The sequence below is a fragment of the Apium graveolens genome, chromosome 6 (genome assembly GCF_009905375.1).
Source record: "Apium graveolens cultivar Ventura chromosome 6, ASM990537v1, whole genome shotgun sequence".
Classification (NCBI taxonomy): Eukaryota; Viridiplantae; Streptophyta; class Magnoliopsida; order Apiales; family Apiaceae; genus Apium; species Apium graveolens.
In genome coordinates, this window is record NC_133652.1 from 106133989 (window position 1) to 106159474 (window position 25486).

At 34.9% G+C, this 25486-nt stretch overlaps 2 protein-coding genes across 4 annotated transcripts; both read right to left on the bottom strand.

Moving 5' to 3' along the window:
- Positions 1 to 8122: 8122 nt before the first annotated feature.
- On the bottom strand, positions 8123 to 8692 carry LOC141665373 (uncharacterized). The gene has a single exon (XM_074471358.1). The coding sequence runs from the start codon at positions 8690 to 8692 to the stop codon at positions 8123 to 8125; it is 570 nt and encodes a 189-aa protein (XP_074327459.1).
- Positions 8693 to 10642: 1950 nt separating this feature from the next.
- On the bottom strand, positions 10643 to 18375 carry LOC141666460 (homeobox-leucine zipper protein ATHB-15-like). Of its 3 annotated transcripts, none has more exons than XM_074472486.1 (19): positions 18107 to 18375; positions 17254 to 17485; positions 16884 to 17043; positions 16695 to 16795; positions 16486 to 16576; positions 15990 to 16085; positions 15790 to 15903; positions 15614 to 15697; positions 15349 to 15501; positions 15193 to 15267; positions 14991 to 15097; positions 14714 to 14906; positions 14049 to 14234; positions 13866 to 13946; positions 13509 to 13643; positions 13032 to 13357; positions 11700 to 11805; positions 11294 to 11443; positions 10643 to 11017 (listed from the first exon to the last, which is right to left on the bottom strand). In XM_074472486.1, the coding sequence occupies exons 2-19, from the start codon at positions 17460 to 17462 to the stop codon at positions 10871 to 10873; spliced, it is 2514 nt and encodes an 837-aa protein (XP_074328587.1). In that variant the 5' UTR covers positions 17463 to 17485; positions 18107 to 18375; the 3' UTR covers positions 10643 to 10870. The 3 variants fall into 3 exon arrangements, with proteins under 3 accessions (XP_074328587.1, XP_074328586.1, XP_074328585.1); XM_074472485.1 differs by having other exon boundaries at positions 17254 to 17550; positions 18107 to 18374; XM_074472484.1 differs by having other exon boundaries at positions 17254 to 17577; positions 18107 to 18374.
- Between the last annotated feature and the right edge of the window lie 7111 nt (positions 18376 to 25486).

A 25486-nucleotide genomic window follows, 5' to 3' on the forward strand; every position in this document is an offset into this window, starting at 1 on the left:
AAAATCTGATTCTCTAGGATACCATAATCCCAGAGCAGCTGTTCCTTTAAGATACTTAAAGATTCTTTTCACAGCTGTTAAGTGAGGTTCTCTTGGATCTGCTTAAAATCTTGCACAAAGACAGGTAGCATACATGATATCAGGTCTACTAGCAGTTAGATAGAGTAGAGAGCCAATCATACCTCTGTAGTCAGTAATATCTACTGATTTACCGGTATCCTTATCCAGTTTTGTTGCAGTGGCCATTGGAGTGGATGCACTTGAACAATCTTGCATTCCAAATTTCTTCAGCAAGTTTCTGGTGTACTTGGTTTGACAAATAAAAGTGCCTTCTTCATTCTGCTAGACTTGAAGGCCCAGAAAATAGCTAAGTTCCCCCATCATACTCATCTGATATCTTGACTGCATTAGTTTGGCAAACTTCTTGCAAAGTTTGTCATTTGTAGACCCAAAAATGATATCATCAACATAAATCTGAACCAGAAGTAAGTCCTTTCCATGGTTGAGGTAGAACAGTGTTTTGTCTATTGTTCCTCTGTTGAATCCACTTTCCATAAGAAACTGAGCTAAAGTCTCATACCATGCTCTAGGAGCTTGCTTAAGACCATAAAGTGCTTTATCAAGCCTGTAGACATAATCTGGATGTTTGGTATCTACAAAGCCTGGAGGTTGTTCAACATATACCTCCTCCTCCAATTCTCCATTGAGAAAAGCACTTTTCACATCCATTTGAAAGACAGTAAACTTTTTGTGAGCAGCATAAGCCAAAAATATCCTTATGGCTTCTAACCTAGCAACTGGTGCAAATGTTTTATCATAATCAATTCCCTCATGTTGAGAATATCCTTTTGCAACCAGCCTTGCCTTATTCCTTGTAATTATGCCATCACTGTCAGTTTTGTTTCTGAATACCCACTTTGTACCAACAACAGATCTATTCTTTGGTCTTGGCACTAGGGTCCAGACTTTGTTTCTTTCAAATTCATTTAACTCTTCCTGTATTGCTTGCACCCAATCAACATCTTGAAGAGCTTCTTCCACTTTCTTTGGCTCAGTCTGAGAGAGAAAAGAATTGTAGAGACATTCATTTGAAGTACATGTTCTAGTTCTGACACCTGCATCAGGATTTCCAATTATCAAATCAGGTGTATGTGATTTTGTCCACTTCCTTGCAGATGGAAGGTTTTCTCTAGAACTGGATGCTCCCCCATGATCCATGCTATCTTCATTTTCATTTTCTGATGCTCCCCCTGAAAACTATGCTCTCTGAGTTGGATTCTTCAGTATTTAGATTTTCAGCACTATCAGAACTTGGCTTATCAGAACTTGACGAATCAGAACTTGAAGAGCCAGATGCATGTTCTGATGTTTCTTGAGATGTGGTAGGATCTTGAGTATGCTCCCCCTGCATAAGTGCATCTTCCTTTGACGTAGTCACCACAGTTTCAATAACATCAGAGTTTAATCCATCAGAGTTTACAGTATCAGGACTTAGACTGTCAGGATTTTCAGTATCAGAATTTGAGTCTTCATTTTCAAATCTCAGCTGATCATGGTCAATGAAATCTTCAAGACCAGTAATCTTCTTGTCATCAAAAGAGACATTGATAGATTCCATGACCACTTTTGTTCTCAAATTATAGACTCTGAAGGCTTTTGTGGAAAGTAAATATCCAACAAAGATTCCTTCATCAGCTTTTAGATCAAACTTTGATAGCTGTTCAGGATGAGTCTTGAGAACAAAACACTTACATCCAAATACATGAAAGTATTTCAGATTTGGCTTCTTTTTCTTCACCATCTCATATGGTGTTTTTCCATGCTTGTTAATGAGTGTTGCATTTTGAGTAAAACAAGCAGTCTGCACAGCTTCAGCCCAGAAATAGGTTGGAAGCTTTGCTTCTTCAAGCATTGTACGTGCAGCTTCAATGAGAGTTCTATTCTTCCTTTCAACAACTCCATTTTGCTGTGGAGTTCCAGGAGCATAAAATTCCTGCTTTATTCCATGGTTTTTGCAGAACTCTTCCATTATCAAATTCTTGAACTCAGTGCCATTATCACTCCTTAAAATGTTCACAGAATCTTTGACCATTTTATCCAGATGTTTGACATGATCAATCAAGATAGATGCAGTTTCACTTTTTGTGTGCAAGAAATACACCCATGTGTATCTGGTGAACTCATCCACTATGACCAACGCATACTTCTTCTTTGCAATAGACATGACATTTACTGGACCAAATAGATCAACATGTAGTAGATGATAAGGCTCAAGAATTGATGATTCAGTCTTGCTCTCGAATGAAGATTTTCTTTGTTTGGCTTTCTGACAGGAATCACAAAGACCATCAGGAGCAAATACTGACTTTGACAGTCCTCTCACAAGATCTTTCTTGACTAGATCATTTATATTGTTGAAATTTAAATGAGAGAGTTTCTTGTGCCAATTCCAGCTTTCTTCAATTGATGCTCTACTCATCAGACAGATTGCAGAACCATCAGTACTTGTTGAAAGCTTAGCTTCATAAATGTTACCACGCCTGTATCCTTTCAGAACAACTTTTCCTTTAGATTTACTCACAATTTCACAGTGTTCTTCAAAGAAATCAACATGATAACCTCTGTCACAGATTTGACTTATACTCAGTAGGTTGTGTTTAAGTCCTGAGACCAGAGCTACTTCTTTAATTATGACATTTCCAAGATTGATATTGCCATATCCCAATGTTTTTCCAATGTTGCCATCTCCATAAGAAACACTTGGGCCAGCTTTCTCCACAAAGTCTGATAGCAGGGCCTTATTTCCAGTCATATGTCCTGAACATCCACTGTCCAGAACTAGAATATTTTTCCTGTTGCCCTGCAATCACAAAGACCACTAATTATTAGTTTTAAGGACCCAGACTTGCTTGGATCCTTTGGCCTTATTAAGTTTGTTAACATTTGCAGCGGATTTAGTATCAGAGTTTATGTTAACATTTTTCTTATCAGAACTTACACTATCAGACTTTGAATCAGAATTTACACTAGAAGGAACAATAGAAACTTTCTTCAAAGAAGGTTTTATTTGATAATAATCATAGTACAAACTATGATATTCCTTACAAGTATAAATGGAATGCCATAAACTACCACAATGAAAACAAGGATTTTGTGGTTTGTATCTAACAGACTGACTCTTAACTCCTGATTCTGAAGGTAAAGAGTTAATATTCTTATTCTTCCTGCAAAAAGAAGCCAAATGGTTAGAACTTCCACAGTTATGACATGTTTTCCTAGGAGCATGAGGAACAGGTTTATAATTATTGCTTTTATTCACACATTCCTTTCCATTCCTATTTTTCCTAGGTGATTTTACCTTGTTTGCATTCTTAACATCTTTCAGCTTATGCTTAAGCTGCTTCTTTGTCATTAAGCCTATGTTCACTTCAGCTGTCTTTTCCTGTTTTAGTTTGTCAGAAGTTAATTCCTTTGTAACTTCTGATTTCTCATTTTCAGACTTTACAGTTACAAACTTAACAGGTTTTAACTTTGGCTTTTGCTTATCAACAGGCTTAATTTCTTCAGTTCCTTTATCATTCTTATCTTCTCCATAACCTAAGCCCTCTTTCCAGTTTCCACTACTTAGCAAATTTTGAGTTGTTTTGCCAGAGTTAGTCCAAGTCCTGATAATCTCTCTTTCCTTTTCTAACTCAGTTTTTAGAGATTCATTCATTTTTAGCACTTCATCCCTAAATAAAAAGCATCATCTCTATCCTTCTGAGTTTGATGAAACATGACTAACTCTTTTTCTAAGAAATCATTTCTTTTCTTAAATGCAAGATTTTTAGAAGTTAATCTTTCACATGTTAAAGTTTGATCTCTATAACTAACAAACATGGTTTTAAGATATCTTCTCAACCCATTAATATCATCAGTATGAAAAGCATAAGTAGTCTGAGGTACCTTTGTTTCAGCAGCTTCAGAACTGCTCTCAGCACTTTCTTTATCAGCATTTGCCATCAATGCATAGTTTTCCTCACTTTCAGAGTCTGAGGTGTCTGTCCAGCTTTTCTGCTTTATAACAAGAGCCTTGCCTTTGTCACCCTTTACCTTCTTGCAATCAGGAGATATGTGGCCTTTCTCACCACAGTTATAGCATTTAACATTGGTATAATCTCCTCTGTCAGACTTTCCTCCACTGCCTTCAGATCTTCTGAAATTCTTCTTATCAGAACTTATGCCTTTCTTGGAAAACTTCTTTCCCTTCCTGAACTTCCTGTATGCAATTTTTGTGATTCCTTTCACCATAAGAGCACACAGCTTCATCATCTCCTCATCAGCATCAGTCTCAGGCAAGCTTTCAGAATCTGAGTCATCATCACTTTCAGAACTTGATGACTCAGTTTCAGACTTTATGACAAGAGCTTTACCCTTGTCTTTCCTTGAGGAAGCTGCTTTGGGGAATTCTTCTTAAGCCTTAAGAGCAACTGTCCTTGACTTTCCTCCTTTCCTCTTGCTTCTTTGTTCCATCTCAAGCTCATGAGTCTTGAGCATTCCATAGATTTCGTCAAGAATTGTTTCATCAAGATTGTAGTTGTCTCTTATTGTCGTTGCCTTCAAATCCCAGCATTCAGGAAGAGCTAACAGGAACTTAAGGTTTGAATCTTCAAGATCATACTCTTTATCAACCAATGACAAATCATTCAAGAGTTTGACAAATCTATCATATAAATCATTCAATGACTCATTAGTCTTTGAGTCAAAGTGTTCATACTCTTGAGTGAGTATTGTCTTCCTGTTCTTCTTAATTGTGTCAGTTCCCTGACACCTTGTTTCCAGAGCATCCCATATCTCCTTAGCAGTCTTGCAGTTGATTACCCTGTTTGACATTACATTATCAATGGCACTATGCAGTAAGTGTCGTACCTTGGCATCCTTAGCAATTGATGCTATATCTTCAACAGTATAATCACTCTTCTCCTTTGGTACGGTCTTTGCTGCTTCACCTGCAACTGCAACAGCGAGCTTGGTTGGTTTGTGAGGCCCTTCCTTGATTCTATCAAGGTATTCTGGATCTGTTGCTTCCAGGAACATGGTCATCCTTACCTTCCATATGGGATATTCAGATGGTCTCAGTATGGGAACCCTGATAGTCTCATACCGACTTTGAATTTGTGGCTTTGGAGGTTCTTCAGTTTTGGTAGGCTTAGTTGGAGTTTATGTGTCAGACATGATTGTGTTTGGATCTTTAGATGTATGTGTGTTAACAGATTGGCTATGATACCACTTGTTAGGTCACACACACTGTAGAGGGGGTGAATACAGTGTATAATACAATCAAATCGAACTTTAATATATTAAGTAACAGAAAACAAACTTTATTGAAACAATAAACTCTGTTACAGTATGTAACTGTTACCTCTCAGTGATGAACAAATATCACGAGAGCTGCTAGGGTTACAATGAATAATCTTCTCGAATATATAATAACACTAATAGTGTAAACCCTATGTCTGTGTTTATATACTACACAGTTACAAGATAATCGCTAATTGATATGGAATATAATTCTGCTTCCTAAAATATATCAATCAGATATCTTTTCTTCCAAGTATTTCATTCTTCACGGAATTCCTTCTTCATGCATATCTCTTCTTATGTTTATCTCGATCTTATTTCCTTTAATCAGCTACTGTCCTTCTCTGATCATCCTTCAGCACTTAAGTTCTGATATCTAACTTCTGATGATTATCTCCTGATAATATAAGTACTGATATCCTTAAGTCCTGACTTTCAGTATAAGTACTGATCAACAGTTAAGTACTGATTTGTCCTGTTAAGTAAGATCTGAAATCTAAACATAAATTATATTAACCATGACATTATCAAATATATCTAACACTTCTTATCTGGTCCATTCTCAACAAGAGCTCGACATTTTTTGAATGCTTGAAACGCCTCGTCCTTTGACTTTAAAAGATAAGCCCACATAACCCTGCTATAATCATCCACCAGGAGAAATATATACTTATTTCCAGCATGTGTGGTTGGAGAGATGGGACCACATATATCTCCGTGGATTAATTCCAGGGGTTTCTTTGCCGTATAGCTTGACTGAGCGAGAAAACACTTCCTTGTTTGTTTAGCCATGAGACACCCAGTGCAGACTTCTTTTGGGTGAGACAACGATGGTAGTCCATGCACCATTTTTCCGGAGTCCATCAACATCATTGCCTTAAAGTTTACGTGCACCAACCGGGTGTGCCACAGCCACGCATCTTCATCAGTTTTTGACAATAAACACATCTTCTCCTTGTGCTCGAGAATAACTATGTAGAGTCTATTCCCAGACCTCTTTACTTTCATCAATAGTTTGCCTTACTTATCATGAACCCACAGCATGTCACCATTTAGAGCAATTTTATCTCCTTCTTCTGACAAATAACCAAGACTAATAATATTATTACAAAGTGAAGGAATGTAATATACCTCTTGCAAGAGTCGTTCCTCTCCCATCTTGTACTTGAAAATGATGGAACCCTTGCCTTTTATATGAACCATTGAGCCATCACCAAACCTGACTTGTCCTGTTATTTTCTCGTCCAAATCTCTGAATTTTGAGCGTTCCCCGGTCATGTGATTTCTAGCTCCGTTCTTTCTTTCTCTCCTTCACGCTCGGTAAGTAGGAGTGCTGGTTCATCATCCGGAATCTGTGCAATATTAACCTCCTCTTTACTTTCTTTATCACGTTTTGGTCTCCTACATTCCGCTGCATAATGACCGAGCAAATTGCAATTGAAGCACCTAACACGGCTCTTATATCCTCCACGGTTGCTTTCCTTTCCCCATTTCTTTTGCTCAGATCCACCCTTGTTTGATCGCTTGATCCACTCATCTCTGGTGAGTAGTAACTTCCCTTCTTCCCTTTCTTTTTTCAACCACTCTTCCTCTGTGAGAAGTAATAGACTCCCGTTGCTTTCAACTTGTCCTCACAGCCTCTCCTCGTGAGCTTTTAAGGATCCCACTGTTTCCTCCACAGTCATTTTCTCCAAGTCTCCGAACTGCTCAATCGTGGATGCTATTTGTAAGAATTTCGGGGGCACAGCTCGTAAGATCTTTTTAACCACATATGCCTCCGCAAGCTCTTCCCCAAGAGCATGAATGTTGTCACCAGAGTTGAAATTTTCAAACAAAAATCATCCAATGAATCAGAGTCCTTCATGCTCATGGACTCAAATTCAGACTTGAGAGTTTGGACTCTCGCTTTCTTCACGCGATCCGCCCCCTGGCACATTACTTTCACTGCATCCCAAGTGTCTTTGGCCGTTTCTTTGTCTGCGACAGACAACAATATGTCCTCGGGAATGCTCTGATAAATTGCAGCCATAGCAATTTTATCCACCTTATCCTCAACCACTGTCTTAGGATCCTTCGTTACAATTGCATCCCAAACACCATGGGCCTGCATGTATACTTTCATTTTTAGCGCCCATGCCGTGTAGTTTGCTCTTGTTAACATGAGATAGCTCAAGTTTACTCCTCCATCTTTGTTCTTCCCTGGATCCATCGTAGCTGTTGCCCTGGGCATATACTTGGGCATCAAACGTTGAACCAAATGCTCAGATACCATATTGTTAGATAATCTGTATCACCTGCAATATTTAAACTGAAGAAAAGATATGGAGATGCTATGAAAGTCTTGTCTATTTTTATTCAACTGAAACTAAGCAGAACATATAAACAAATTACATAAGGAATGGCTAAAAATTAGGAAGGAAATAACGACTCTCCTACTAACTTTCAACTGCTAAAATTATTCCCCTACTCTCCTACATTCAAGCAACAACTACTCAGCATACACCTCGCATACACCTTTAGGCTGAAGACTCGGTATAGCTGATCAAATAATACAGATAAAGAAAGTAAAATATAATTAAAATTTAGATTAAAAACCAACATCTTCTTCCATCCGTGTATTGTTTTGTATGTTGCACATTTCTCATGTTTACGTTCATAATCTTTTGTGCTCATCTCGAATCATTTGACAATCACAATTATATTATAACAAACTTGAAATTTAATTTTTTCTTATTTCATTGGAGATGAATAATATTGTTATTTTATCTCCACCTAGAGCAAATTATGTTTGCTTCTTCAAATCCTTGTAGAACTTTTGTATAAACTCCTCCGCTGCTTCATTCACGCAACTATCCTCTTGATGCACTTGACGTATAGGGTAAGGCGAGTCCGTTATCCTCACTACCGGACTCCTCCCGAACCCCGGATGCACAGACGCCGCCGCCACCTCATCACTTTGTAGCATCTCCAACGCCTTCATGACTGCAATATTCACACTCATTTCATCACCATCATCCAGTGTAGGCGTCGCGTAAGCACACGAGAAGAAACGATGACTACTGCTGCCACTGCGAGATTTAAGTCGAAAGAGAGGAGTGTCAGTGCAGCTGTATATGTACTCTCCGGGTAAGACATTGGAGGAGAGGTACTGGTGGCTGTCTACAACTGTGTCTTTGGCTTGGTGGTGCAACATGAATTTGTTCAAGGCCTTTCGGGCGAGCTTGCCACGCTTCATCATCATTTTAATACTAAGCATGAGTTTTGTATTGGATTTTTCTTTACGTAACATGAAATACAATGCACGTACCATGCTCCATACTTTCTTGGCCACTATTGCTCCACCTTCTTCCATTTTTTTTGTTTATATGTTTTTAATTTTTGTATTGAGGTAGATGATTGAATGAGTTTAGAGCCAAAGGTGTGGTGGGGGGGGGGGAGAATGAAAACGAAGAAGAGTTGGTTGAAGTGAGGAAGGGAAGTAGATGAAAGTATATAAAGACAAGTAAAGGTGCGAGACAACGTTACATTATTTGGTGCCTGAAAAGAGTACCCCTACTGCATGCTGCTTTGTCTTGTTTTGTTGGGTTCCAAAAGCAAACCCTACTGTAGTGCATTTGCATTTTTATTATTTATCATACTTTATTAATTAATATGACTCAAACTCCTGCATGCTCAATTATCAATGGAATTGTGACTCACATTTTCAACCAGGCCAATTATTGAAATTTGGTAACTGGTACCCAACGAAACTATTAAAACTCATCTGGCTACGTCGAATCTCGATAAATAATTAAATTTTATTATATTATTTTTTAATCTTGTTGTTAATTATAATACTACTGTAAATGAATACATTATCATATTTATATTATTATATCAAAAACGGAACATTAAAATATTTGTTATTAGTTTGATTATTGATATCTTATTCTACAACCGTTAAATTATCTTTTTTGAAGAAACAACCGTTAAGTATTTAAAATCAAATTAATGGTTAGTGTTCGCTAAATTTAATTTAAAAAATTATTATAATAAGATGTAATGTTCGAAATTCAATTACAATATAATAAAATTATCATATATAATATTAAATATATCACGATTAAAATAATAGGGGATCGTGCACGGATTATATACTAATACTATACTAATACTTTTTTATTAGGCATAGAATGTTGTGCACTATATATATACAATACCTTTTGAAATTTTTTACAGAATTTTACGGTTACCCTATAGAATATTATTACCATAATCTTAATTGCAATATGTTCTTATACATGATACTTCTTGGTCTCATTTTTGTTATTCTTTACATTTTTTCATGCCCCAAAATAATTGTTCAATTTAATAATTATTGTAAAATAAAAGATAAATATAAGGTAAATAAAATTAAATAAAAGGTAAAAAATGTTAGTTTTTATTATGATAATTATTATTTTATTTGATTTAATTATATCAAACATGAACATAGATTGATACACAAGAAACATGAAGGAGGGAGTATAATTTTCCAGAATAAATGTGAGGGTTCAAATACTAATTTTTGTCGCAAATTAACTCCCCAAACAAGAGTACACCTTTATTACCAAATTCACATAACCAAGCTTGTAAGATATTGTAAGATAGTATTTCACAAAAGTTAACTTTGAAAAGAGATATTTTATAAAGTTCCACTACTAGGTAAGGGTCAAACCGACATTAAGAAGATGAAACCGTCTTTTTACCAAAAAAAAAAAAGTTAAACCGTGTGCTCGTACGTAGTGGGGAACTTAAGATTTGTGCAATATAATACATATATTCCGCATGGCATATTGTGCATTATGCAAAAGCGGCGCCCTTTGTATTAACGTCATTAAGAAACCCAAGTCCCAATTGTGCATGTTTTCTTTTTGTAACAAATCAGTCATGTGTTTTTCTCTTTTGAAATCAATTAAGCATGTTTTAGTTGCCTGAATTGGGCAACATTTCTTTGTTCCCAATTACTCTTGACGTTTCTTAACAAAGAAGATATGTTGAGCCAGGCGTCCGTTTTCCTGAGTGACATTTTTTTTACTGACAACAGCTATATATACATATTCGAAGCAATACTTTAAAGTACATCGGTCTACAAAGTAGAAGTAGGTGATGTGAATAGAATCTGGTTATAAAGCAGTTTCTGATATTGTTTCTCACTCTTGAAGATATAATAATATGATCCTCATCCCTTAACTACAAGTTTTAGAAGAACCCCTAACCTAACATGATCATATTATATGTTTAATATTGCTACGAAGATTTTGGATGTCACGACTTCACCAAGTAATTCTGAAATGGGAAACACTACTGCATTAGGAAACAATTGCAGACAGCATACATATATCCAAGTCCCAAATGAAGCAGTGGAATATATAGGGTTCTAACTCAAGTTTCATGTCTTAGACCATCATCATCAACATAAAAGGAAACAAATTTACAAGTTTTGAAAAGATCCTTGCTCAACAAGAAGGAAATACAAAGGTGAATATGTCTTTAATACCAGATAGTCTACTCAGACGAATGACCAATTCATGAACATAAAGCAGATGCAATGGGCGTTTTCTTCTTCATTCAGCACTTTCCATGCCAGTGCTCGTTCATACGAAATTGGTCTGCTCATGCTGGACAAACATATGCCACCTTGGAGGCAAGCAAAGCCCTGACAAATACATAGTAACACAAAAAGGAGATCATGTCAGGTGTTGCAATGAAATTTAACTGTTACTACTTTTAGTTGTGGTAGAGAAGTGCCTGCCTTACAACTATAGATATCTTCAAGAAAACTTATTTAAAGATTTTACAATGTAATTAGGAGATTATATTTTCCAGCACTACAATGTATGAAGTTCTGATAGTTCCCGTCTGTTTATTCTCTTTAATCTTTTCTCTGTAATACTTTTCCACATCCTTATTTTCAAAAAAAAAAAAAACTCACCTGCTGCATTATCTGTGGCAGCTGGGAGGAAAGACTCTTTCTTCCATTGTCATCGAAGATTTTCTCTAAAGTGATGTCCTGAAGGGCCACTAGGGTTGTCTCCAGCATGTCAAGACCCGACTGGTTCGCAAAGTTAAAAACTGGCATTGCCTGCAAAATTTCAAAACATAATAAATAAGATTCAGAGATAAGAGAGCTTGGAATTCTTGCACTTGAAAAATAAATCATCACATCTCAGGTAAGTTTTATTAGACAAGGATTGGAAACGAGAGAAATAGAATATGTATGTACAATGTATACAAGTGTTCTATGTTGAGACTTGAAAGTAGTAGAAATTTTATATGTACTATGTATACAAGTGTGAATTGCGATACACATTAATGTGCTGCTAATAAAAGAAACAAACCTTTATGGAGCAGCAAAGGACTGCATCTGGGTGGTGCCACAGAGTTTTAAGGATCGAATCACTTCCTTCGCCAGCAGATTTGACTAGTTCAGAACCCAAGTAACACCTAAAAAGATAAAAACAATAAGTTTCACATTCCATATCTAACTTTGAAAAGTTCAGAATTAGACTCCACTCACCCTACCAAATACAGATCCTTCTATCATATATCAAAAGACTTTAATGCTATAAAACAGATGTTAACTGTGTCAGGACACTTGTATCTGATTATTTGAATTGTTAGGCAGTCAGATAGGCCTAACAAACACCAAGTTTGCAACTTGTAACTGACCGCTCCTTAAAAGGCTTGATTAATGTAGGAAGATACACAAAGAAATAATAAGTTGAAGCTTCTAACAAACAAATTAGTAATTTGAAAGGTAAAAGCCAAGTTCAACAGGTCTTCAACAGCAGCAAAAATGAGCCAGCGAGAAGAGAGAACAAAATCTGGGAGCACAATTACTAGGCTAGCATAAACAGGAAGCACAACAAACAAAAGATTTTTTAATTTTTATGCGTTGTTTAATTTCATCCAATTAATTTTGTGTGTTTCTCTGTATCATATGATAAGATCACTGGAATACGAGGAAGGCTGCAGCTTTTGTAGCTATGTGCTTGTATATCATACTTTAACGTTTTAAATACTAATACAATGCAAAAAATTTAAACACAACAAACTTATAGTATGGGTCTTTTCTAACTTTTATAACATTAGAGCAAGTCCAATGCAATGTCAAACTCGATTGCACTGCTATAATTTGGAACCAAATGCGGAGAAAAAACAGCACTCTAAAGGAGTTGCATAACTGGATGCAAATGTGTGGTTTCAAATTTGCTACCAAGGCAAGGATACATATATGCATCCGGCCACATTTGTAATTGACCTTTATTGAAATGAATGTTGGTGTACTGATAGCAGTGATGAAATGCTAATTTAATTTGGAATGATTTGGTTGCAAAATGCAACTAGAACTGGAGTTCAAGTTCTACTTTAGCATCAAAAAGCGTTTTTCGGTGCTATAGTGTAATAGCTATAGACATTTTGTATCTAGCAATAGACTTGCTTTTACTATATGGTATTTTACTGTCAATTGCATCATAAAGATGAGCGCAATTTAAGAAAATTTGGAGCTATTGCACTGCAGTATTCATATACATTCCAAGAATCAGTGTAAAGTAATATGGCAGCATATATCATGGCAAAATTCAAAAAAGTATATTATGTATATCACAAAATTGAGATATCTTATAGGAATAACATCTACATTTTTTGGACGAGGAAATGTGACAAACCTGTAACTATGGCAAACCCATCGTGCAAGTGTATGTGCTTCTGGAGTCCCTAGTGATGGTAGAAGACTACCATAAACATTAAGGTGAGATGGAGACAATGCTAAGGCTACCCTCTGAACTGATGAAATTACACTGCGAACATATTGACGAGCCATAGATGCCACAGTATCTTGCATGTGGCTCTCACATGCAAATTCAAAAGCTATTGTCATCACGGATCTTGTACTGCCACTGGCATCATTATATTCACCAAATCCTTTATTAACTGCCGACCCAACCTCAAGAGCCGAAGCAAGATCAAGGGTGCGACTAGGGCTGGATGAATCCTGCATAATTTAGTATTGTTAGAGAATATTTGAAGTGTCGTTGAAACAAATACAAAACAACAAACTGGAAATTTTTCTGTACAGGTGGCTATAGCAAAAAACAAAGGAACAGAAAAGAGAACGAGAAAGGGAATACAGTGATCCCACATACCTTTTTACTGTCAAGACATATGATACGAAAACCAGAAGGTAAAAGTGGTGCATCATCAGCAAAAGAAGGATCTATGGGAGCAAATATGAGTTCAGCACATGTTCCAACTGCACTTTCATCCATTCCACCACATAGCTGTCAAATAAACATAAAGAAAAATAATACATTAGCAACTCATTGAATCATTAAGCAAGACAAACAAATATATTGATATTAAGATAAGTGAAAAATCAGTACTGCCAAAAATTACAAGTGGAAGTTAACAAATGCAGATAATATGTTAATCCCATATCACAGCCACTTTATTAGATTGATAACAGCAGTACCCAAACAAAAAAGGAAATGTCAGAACTACACCTGTAAGAGAAACATGTCTCTAGGCATTATCGAGTCTTCAACACAGGGGACACCACCTTCCAGCTTGACAACCTCCAGTAACTACAAGCTCAAAGGGAGAATGTCATTTAGTTTTGATGATCTAAATTACAGTAAGTAATAACTGCATGTAACATCCCAAAAACAAGAAAAACCACCACTTGCCTCTTCATGCTCGATTGTGTGGGCCAGGGGAAGAGTAACCTGACTCCCAGTACTTCCCATTCGGGACCCTGGGAAGCTGCAAGGACCAACTTTAACAGCTGCAGCCGAGTATGCATCGACATTACAATCAGCCCATTCTGATCTGTGTTCTCGCAGAAACCTTACGAGTATTGCAGGAGGCACATTCTGGATGAATAGGGATGTTACAAAAAAATAGTTATAGTGAGACTGCAGTAATGCAAATCTGTATGCTGACAAATAGTATTGAACTATCTGCTTGCTAAACTGTTGTTGTACTCAAGATAGTATAATATACCATCACTAAAGACTGACCCCCTCTCTCTATCTTCCTCTCTTATACTTACAAGTAATATATTAGAAATCTGTAATATACCACATGAACTAACAGTTTATTATAACCTAAATAGACAGACATACTATCCTTGAGCAACCTAATTTAATTTTCTTAAAAAAATATTAATATATATCACTGACTGAAACAGAATAATGTCGAAAATGTAATTGAAGCGCCAGACAGTGCATCATTAGTGTCTAGTGATATAAGGTACTTAGTGAGTAGCTGAGGGGATATTTCATAGATAAATTTAAATTTACTTGAATGTCTATGAATAATCAGTCAAATGATAACATGACTTGCAGCTAACCTGCAGAAGCATTGACGCTTTTGCGCACAGCACCACATGGCCGATGGCTGGAAGTCCATTTGAGAAGGACATGCTTAAACCCATTAATTTGTCTGGAGAAGAGTTCACAAGGATAGTGACATCATCCATTCCATCAGTTCCCATCAAGGACCATCCCTCATCGGCAAATCCATTTATGGCCTCATTGAAACCCCTGCCGTGTCAGATATATTATAGATTATATAGAGCAACAGCAACACAATGCACCAGTGTTACTAATTACGAAAGATAGGCCAACCTGCTCAATTTATGGCTTAGTGCTCTTAGAGCTGCAGGTTGGCGGCCCCAATTTGTTGCACTGGACTGAGAAACCTCCAGAGATATCTGCTTTAAATGTCGTAAAGCCTGAAGGAAAAAAAATCAAGATGGTGATATTAAGTGGTGAAGTTGTCAAAACCAAAAAAGTTCAGAATGCATCATTAAAAGAGATGAAGTCATACCGCCATGGTAGTCTTCTGAGCTAGTACTGTTGATGATTCATACAGTGGTCGCATTACTTCAGGCACATTCCACGCCTATTATATAATTCATAGAAAAATAAGTATAACAAGTACCAATAGTCTGGTATGTATTAGGCAGCTAATTGCTTTACGTACTTCCAAATTCATATGATCGACGATGTGAATAACTGAACCGCCTCCATCACAAGGTCTGATAAGATATCCACTGGGCAATATTTCAGCTCGTGTAAAACTAAGCACCGGCGGCATGCTGCTATTCTGAGTATTGCTGAGAGATCTTTCACAGACCTAGGCATCAGCCAATTGGCAAGGTAAGCAGGTGAAGTATGCAAATTAGTAATAAGGGATATGTCAGAAAGACTTGTATTCAAATCAAGGCTGAAGCATAATATTTACTTACCACTAGGCTACCGTCCTCCATAACAGTTGTATAACGTAATAGCCAAAAGTCACGAGCCGGAGCTAAAGTTGTTGGCGCATAGAGCTACAACAGTAAAGATATTTAGAAGGCTACAATCATGCATTAACAGAATAAAATTCACATCTATCGGCAATTATAGGATAACTATCAACCACCTGCATGTATAAAACTTCAATGGTGCCACCATTGGCAGTAGGTAACACATTCAGAACATCCACTGCTCGGCAATCACGGAACCAAGCAGGACGATCTTTGAGGATCTCTGATACCTGAATACAAGAAAAATTAGCCTTATTAAAAGCTCAAAATCAGAGCATCGTGCTGCTAGAAATGAATACCAAGAAAAAGTACTTACCCTTGTAGGTTCTAAACCCACGAGGCCACAGGCTCGTGCTGCCACACCAGGGCAACCATGAGAAATAGCAATGATTCCAATGGAATCCGGACCAGGCTACGAACAAAATATATGAAAATCATTTTAGCCAACCAAACTGATTAAATTAAACAATCTGACAGCTCCCTCCCCATCACATATCCAAAAATAAGACCAGAACAGATGGAACTTCTGTTCTTGCAATAACACCTTTATATTAACATTCTACTTTTGTATATATTTTCCTTCTAATAAGTTAATAAAAAATAAAATTCTAAGCAAAAACTTAAAAAAAAAATAGGTCAATGAACAAAAAAGAGATAATATGTATTTACTATGTATCTGTATAACAAACAAGACGGCAAACAAAATCCCTGCTCCCACCCTCAAGATTGCTGAGTGACTTAGATGTCAATACAGGTTGCAGCCAATGCACATAGATTTGTTGTGTATATTCAATAATTCAAACATGTATTACCTTCATTCCAGGCATTTGGACCCACTCAACAGCTGTTCCAGTAGCCTTTGAAAGAAACTCTGTTAAAGTCTCTTCTGCAATGGACAAAAGCCTGAAAATAATACAAATACTGAAAATTTATAAACCAGTCACAATTTCACCGTGATGAGGCTGTCAAAAGAGCACTATAGCAAAATGAAAAGTATCCAACATAATACAACTCCACTAACCCTGCAGGACTAGCATCTCTAGGGGGATGCTGAGATGTCAAGTGTTGTTGACTGCTTGTAACCACAGATTCACAACTGGAATCTTTGGAGGGAAGGGAAGCCTGCAAAAATAGCACTCAATTTTCATCAAAATGTGATCAGACAACTATTAATTTAAAAGGTGACTATAGTTGAAGATACATCACTCACATTTTGTGTATGTTGACGAAAGTAGCCATTCTCATACACCAAGTGCGACACCTGCTTCTGCAATCTATCATTTTCTTCCATCAAAAGCTTGTTCATAGCATTCAGCTTTCTGTTTACTGATTGAAGCCGTGATGCCTCTTTCCTCTGTTTCTCTCTGCACCTGAACATCAAAAACCATTCCAATTCCATGTTATTAACCACAACAGATCTCTTATTGTAAAAGCATAGAGCTATATTCTATCAACACACTGCAAAGGATTATTACAATATACAGATTATCAAATAATTTAAGATTATTGCTGTGTAGGAAAAACTCGGCAAAAAGGAAGACGTAAGATTTCCCGATGATATGAAAGGGGCTAAATTATACCTTCGATTCTGAAACCAAACTTTGATCTGCTTCGTTTCAATGTTAGACAGTATTGGGCAGTCCCTGATGAGCTGCTGGCGACGAATAGAACTGGGCTTTGGGCATTCATGATAAACACGCTCAAGGGCTTCAACCTGCTCAGGTGTGTATCGGACATACTTGCCATTGTCCATAACTCCCTTCCCATCCTTGCAGGACATTGACATCATTTTTTACAAACCTCAAACCCCGGCTAAAAAGACCCTCCCACCAAAACAATAGCTCCAAGATTAGACTCAAGAAAGCACCTTTCTTTGTATGCACAATTAATCCCACACATGAAACCTAGTAATGAAGCACAAATTAAGCTCAAGTGGGTTCAGTCTTTTAAGCACTCCAATATAAAACACTTTTCAGCTAGACAAGTAAAATGTTTCTGCACATCCGAGACATCCTCCCTTAAAAAGCAGACAAGAATCTTAAAATATGATAGTGCAAAGAGAATGTCACTCTTATCTGCAGTTTATTTCAATTCTTTAATATTTAAGATTGTCTTTAAGTACAAGAACTGCATAGAAATCACAAATCTCTCCCACCTCAAATTGAAACAGCTCCAAACACAAGAACATATATAAACATATACACACACATATATATTCAACAAAGTATGATCCCCACCAATTAAATTTTTAATATCATAAACCTATGAAACTCTGAAACTTCAAAAACAAGTCCCACTTAAGTCTCATTCAAACAGAACAACACACACTTATCTTGATATCAAAACTTCCCCAAAAAGATAGTTTACTTCTCAAAGATTTACATAATTACACATACCCAACTAAAAAAAGAAGCACTAGGATTAAAAAATTACCTAAAGATTGAAGCTTTACGAGGCAAAAGAAGCAAACAAGAATAGATCTTCAAGAAATACAAATGGGTATATTTCCTTTGAGCATCTTTGAAACATCTTTAAACTAAGGCAGTACTAAATGGAGATTAATGAAAAATCAGAAAAAGAAGGACTTGATTTTACAATTGAACTGAGAAAAAACAGATAAAGAGAAAGTTAAAGCTGAGCAAAAAATTAAAGAAGTGCTAAATAATACAAGTAGTGTTAAATTTAGTTTATGAAAATGAGATTCTCTTATTCTTTTGATAAAAAAAAAAAAAAACTGGTGATGCAGTTGATGGGGGTTCATTGTGTGGTATCCATTGATTGGTCACTTTCTTGCTTTACAACTAATGCCATAGATTTTGGTATCTATACATCTACATACATTAGTACTTCATGCACTCACTATACTGACACTGTATTTCTAACCAGATACCATTCTGACCAAAAAGCCCCTTGGATTCTTCGTACAAGTGATACATCACCCTGCGCAGTTTTTGAATTTCCTATTATGCCCCTAAATATTCAATTGCTTTACTGTTTAAATATGTTGTCATCTGAGAGCGGATGAGATAATACTTTCAAATTTTGAGTTTGAATCTCGCTATTTTACTAAAATAGAAACTAGTTTGCACTTTGCAGTATAAACGTAACTAGAAAATAAGAATAAGTAGTTTAGTGAAAAGCAATGTTACGTATCAGGGGAAAGTAATCTTTAAAAAAAAAAATCAAATAATATGTGGTGTATTTTTATTTGTTCAACTCATATTTATATATGATGGATCGTATTAATTTTTATAAAATAATTAATAAAATAATATTAATTAATTATTTGAAAACGGTTTTACGAACCGTTTTAGATAGTATAGCATTTGTCTATACTAAACAAACACCATTCCTAATATTTTTGGTTGGAAGGGATCAAATTTTTTTCCTCTCCTATAAAAGAGAAGAATCAAAATATCTGAATATTTTGTTAAATTTGGTTCCATTTATCCAGTGACTGTTCATGAGCAACTGTTAACAGTTAATTAAAAGAAAAATATATAAAAAACGAAAGAAAAAAGTTGCATCCTCAAACCCTAAAAAAAGCTCTCTCAACCTCTCTTTTTTTATAGCCGTCGTTCGGGGCTTCCATCGGTTTTCACCGGTGGAAAGCCCCAAATCATCTATTTTCCTGACTTTGTTCGTGTTTTTCAATAATACTCCTCCCCGGATAAGGATTTTTATCGTTTAAGATTGTATTTTTTCTTTGATAAAATCTTTGTTGGGTGAGATTTGTTCCCAATTTATTTGTTTGGGTTTTGTTTAATCTCTCCTTGTGAGAGCTTGGTGTGTTTTTTGGTGTGATTTGGTGTGATTCGATGTCCAGGATGTTAGATATGCCGGATTTTCAGAGGTTTGATTCAGTAATAAAAATTTATATGGGATTACAATTACGATCGATAGCTCAAACTGGTTTGATGAAGTCGATACATGTGTATATATCAATTTCAACAAATCGCTTGATTGTGTCTTCATAAAGACTAAATTAATCATCGATATGATCTGTTTTATGTTTGTTCGACTCAATTGTTCTTACTGATATCGTATGGCTTTCCATTATTGAATTAATTCTGATTTTTTTTTAAAAGAAAAAGAAAAATATATAATAAGGAACTAGCTTAGCCATTGTAGTATATTTGAATTAATTTAGTATATTAGTTATTTTTGGAAAAGTGCGTATTACTATTATTAATTTATTAAATAATAAAGTAATTTTGCCATTAGGAATGTTGGGGAGAAAGATGGTGGGGGAGGAAATCAAGGCATGGGAAATGGGAGGGGGGGTGTTTGCGTGGGTCACTCGCAACGCAACACAGCGCAAGAGACGGACAACATGATTGAGATTTCTGCATGCGCACTCCCTCCGATACTTATCATTTTCTTATTTTACCCTCCATATATTTCTATCTCTCGTTTATATATTTATTATTGCTGCCTTACTGCTACAGTTTTCAATATATCCATCAGAACTCCTAAATTACTACACGCATTAACAAAAAATATTATTGTACTCGAACAAAATACCGCTGATTTCATCCGGTATTAAACTCTCCTTTAAGCACTTACATCTTCAAATCTCACTGTCATGCCCTTATTAATTTTGCTCATTTTTCACTAACAATTTTCTCCCCATTTAATTTATCTTCAATTTCTCTCTCTTTCAATTATTATCTACACTAATTATATCTCTTACCCATTTCTCATTTTCATTTTACCCATTTCTCCTTCTTTTTTTTCTCAATTTTATATTCTTAAATTAATAACTTTTAATAGTTTCATTTTCTTTCTAATTTTATCTTATTCAAAATTAAGTTTAGTTACACAAATATTAATTATTATATTTTTTATATTTAATAAAAAGTTGATAATCAATATTTATATTTTGGGTAATATTATTATTAAAATTTTTATGTTTATATTTTATTCAATTCTTATTAGTATGTAATAGAAATATTGCATTAATATATATTATTAAAAAAAATATTTTAAAATAATTTTTTTAAAAATCATTATAATATAACCGAGTATCGGCCCGGAAACTAATTTAGTTTAGATGTATATGATATAGATTAGTGCAAGTATATGATATAGATTAATTAGTGTGATATTGTTTTCGGTTAGGTTTTAAAACAAAACATCACACTTAAATATTTGTTTTCGGTTCGGTTTTAAAACAAAATTATAACCATTTTTTTTAGTTTGCGATCGGTTCAGTTTTTATTAATATTTATCAATTTTGGTTTAGGTTTAATTTCAATTATTGTTCAGTCTTGTATAAACATACAGAAACATAGTATGGGGCAAATATGTTATTACGAATTTGTGGTATTGACTGATATGATCGGTTCAGAAGCTAAAAAGTAATGGAAAAAATAATGTTAATTAAAAACATTATCTAATACAATTTATGATATATACATTTTAGCGATTTGAAAAAAAATATAAATTTCAAAATAATAACCATATTTATTAATAAAATAAAGCCATCACTAATCCAAATTACAACATTCACTCATTAAAATTACAAAATTTTAGTAAAGAGTTTCAAGGAATAATTTAGAAATCAACAATAATCAATCAAATAAAGGGAAAGACCGGCCATTTAGGTGGCGCATCTCAAATCTCAAATCGTCTCATCTATTTTTCTATTTTTCTCAATTTTTTGAGTTAAAAAATATCAAAAATTACAATTATCTTATATTCTCGTACATATATTATCATCATTCGTAATTTTCACCTAAAATTTCTACAAGATCTATCATTAAAAATTTTAAATCAACTTACCATTTTAATATTCTCCTAAAACTTTTTTTCCTTTTTTTTATCGTAAGTAACCCGATAAACCCTACGAACTCACGCAAAAACCTACAAATCACGTGAACCAAAGTAAACCGCATTTAAACAACATGCTATGCCTCATGAGACATAATTCTGAGACATAATTCTGATGTTTTCTAACATTTCAATTTAATATAATTTCTCCTCTTTCTCTTTCTCCTAAACTCAACGTATTGCATTATATTTCCTAAAAAATTCTATAATTTTTAACCTATAAAATATTTCAAGGACAAGTATATATAAATATGTTTTCTCAATATTTTTTAAAATCATTATTTCATTATTTCATTATATTATGTACTTATGTAAATGAGAAGATGAACTCGGTGATGTACCGCCTCTCAAATCGTTTCAATCTATTTTTATATTTCTCTCAAATTTTTATAATATTAAATATAAAAAATATTATGTTGATTATTAACTAATAAATAATATAATTTTATGATATTTGATTTGTTAATAATGAGAGAGCGGCTTATTAAAGTAAATATGTTTAACAAGAGAACAACTTTTTAAACTTCATGATTTATTGTATTTATTGAGTATTCAATATTTTAGAATGACCAATATCAGATGAGAAATACAAAAATGAATAAAAAAATGGAACATTATTTTAGAAAGCTGCTGCAAAACGCGGGTTCGTGAACTAGTATTATAACAATAAGCCATATAAATGTACCAAATTCAAATTTATAAAAATAAAAAAGAAATAAATAATATCCTGCAAATAATTTAAAATATTAAAAAAATGTAAATTGAAATAGTAAACATCAATAACATTAAATATACTTATTAAATTTTAAATATTATTAATAGATATTTGAAATTAATTAGGAAGACTGTTTTGAGAAAAAAAATCAAAACAATAGCATTTAAATAATTTATACAATATATAATTTATCTCGTACAATGCGTCGTGCCTCGGTATAAAGTTATTAAACAAAAAATAAAGCTAACAGTTTGTGGGATCACAATTCTGATTAAAGCAAATAATCCGCATAAACCGATCTGATTTCAAAATGATCTAGATCAATATGAAAATATGGTTTGCGGTCCTGGTTCAACAACTTTAAAAATTTGATGATTGTGGATTGATTTGAATCTGAATTGCATCTCTATACATAATTATATTTTTTCATATTTATGATTTTATAATACAAAATAATTATATATTATGAATCATAATTAAATTACTCCTAAATCTTATAAAATATTCAAATATCAAATTATTATACAGATCAATAGATTCTATATTTTTTGATTCAAGACAATGTGTTAGTCCCAAAGTATCGTAGAAGGCGGGGTTAAATACGATACCTACAATCTTTTTTGATTCGTTTCAAGTTCTTCGTTAAAAGTACGAAATTAAAATAACACAAAATAATTCGAGGAATATATTGTTTTATTAATATAAACCTTGAGGTTGCTACAATCTAATCATAGTATTGATTATCTACAATAAATTCAGCAGCAGAACAGTATGTTTACAAGAGTAATAAATGTGAAGCTTTAATGGAGCTCTCGTAAGTTTTATGTGTTTCCTGAAAAAGATAACTAACTGAATGAGAATTCATTCAATTTGTTTTGTAGTCTTTCAAAATTCAATGGACAGGTGGCCAATTCTTGTCCACTCATTTCATTAAATTTGCTGCACTTCAAATCAGTGAATAACACATCTATGGCGACAGCTCTATGGCGACAGCATTCCCCTGTTCCTTCTCTATGGCGACAGCTTCCCTGTGCCTTCTCTGTGGTGACAACTCTGTGGCGACAGAGTTGTCTTGAGTATTTCTCTATGGTGACAGCTCTGTAGCGACAAGCTCTATGGCGACAGTTGCCTTGAGCATTTCTCTGTGGCGACAAGCTCTATGGCGACAGTTGCCTTGAGCATTTCTCTGACAACACCTCTGTGGCGACAAGTACTCCTGTGGCGACTAGTATAGAGAGAGCTGTCATGACTTAGAGTATTTTAGCTCTTTGTCAAACCATTCTTCAATGTATCACTCATTTTTCTTCTGTAATTGAATCAAAATACTTTCTTGAATACTGATATTTGGTGCACTGGTCTGGTTCACAAATAGCTAGCATTGTGAGGATCCTAATTCAATTTGTCTTGTTTTTCTGAGTTGATACAGACTGATGTTTATCCATTGCTTCTTTCACTGAACCCTTGATCTGTAACACTTGAAATCAAAACATGCAACTGATGTTTAAAGTCTCTTGATATCTTATTCTTCATGGCTGCTTGAACATGACAATGAACTTATTCCCATGATCTGTTGGAGTACTTAATGAATCAATCACATCATTTGGTTCATTGTGTTTATCCTGTCTTCGTTTGTAGGGTTCCTGTGCTTCACAATTTAATATTGTTTATCTGTTTCTGTTTTCATGTTGAGTTATAAATCCTCGATTATATGTTATATTACATTATGCTTTACAATCTGCCCCTATTTGATTGTTAGAGTTCGACAAGCAAATCCCTAAGGATAACTCAACTGATAATAAGAAAAAGTACGAACTATAAAATAAACAAAGATATTAAATATATTCTGAATTACATATTCATTTCCAGATTTCTTAAGATACAAATTACAAAGAAGTGTTCCTCTAGCCTGAACATATACTCTATGTCTTCTTTGTCTTTGTCATCTTCTGCTTCCTGCTTCCTTCTCCTTCTTGAGGCTGATCAGATTTTCTCTTAAAGGCTTTCTTCTTAAGAACTGAGGGTTTTGGAGGAGACTCTTTCAGCTCATTCAATCTAGCTTGCATACAACCACGAGCTTATATCTCAAGTTTGTCTCTGAAATATTCATTCTCATTCGATTTCAACCATGGGATTTTTGAGGCTAGGATAAACAATTCAACAATGTTCAACTTCTTCAGCACACTAGTAGACACTTTCATCTGTAGACCATCTCTGTGATTGATAGTGATCTTCCATCCATTCTTCAGAATGTTCACAGTACTTCCAGTGATTATTTTGCTGAACTGATCATAGAACTCATGGATATTTTCATGCTCCTTTCTGTAATGTTCCACAGTTCTCAATAGATTAGAGTTACCAGGGTCTGAATAGTGATATGTTTCTAGTTTGTCCATCTTCTTCTTTATATCTTCCCATTTACTTCCTTTCCTATTAGCACAAAGATATGCTTCTCTCTCTTCTCTGTTCCTCCTTCTTTGAATAGCTCTATGAATTCTTACTTTTGATCTTTCCATTTCTTCTTGAATCTCTATATAAGAGCAATTTATTTTCTCTGGAAGTCCATAGAATAAACAGTCGTCTGAGAAAACATCATCATCTTCAAATTCTTTATCCTTAGATATGATCTTCCTTTCTTCCGAAGCCACTTCCTCGAATCTTGGCTCACACCCCATCATAACATCACTTTTATCTATTTCATCTTCAGAGAATAAGGGTTTTGGAGCATATATTTGAGACAACAGATTTCTCTGAGTTGTGATGATTTGGCTCAGATGTCCTAACTGCTCCCCCTGAGATGTTGCACTCTCTTTAGAAAATATTTTCTTGAGGAGCACCCTTTCATCAATTCTCTCTTCTAGTTCTTCCTCCATCTCATCTCCAAATTCATCATAAGTACCAGCAGTCTGAAAGGCATCTTGAAGTAGGTTAACAGCAACATCTACTTTTTCTTGTTACTACCTTTTTCTCCCCCTCAGTTGGGTTATCCTTCAGAGCTGGTGTTGATTGAGCATGTAAGGTTGAAACAAGGACCTCAAGAGAAACAGACAGTTGCTTACTGATTGAGGTCATTGGCCCAGTACTGACAAGAGCTGCTTCAGATGAGACCGGGAGCGACGCTTGCTTGCTAACTGAGATCTTTGGCTCAGTGTTGAAAATTGCTTTTCTTTTTCCTGTATGAGAGAGAGATCTCTCAATGAATTCCTGTAAACTAGCGAATGCTGCTTGTTGATGTTCAAGTTGATCAGAAAGACTAGCGATCTGATGAT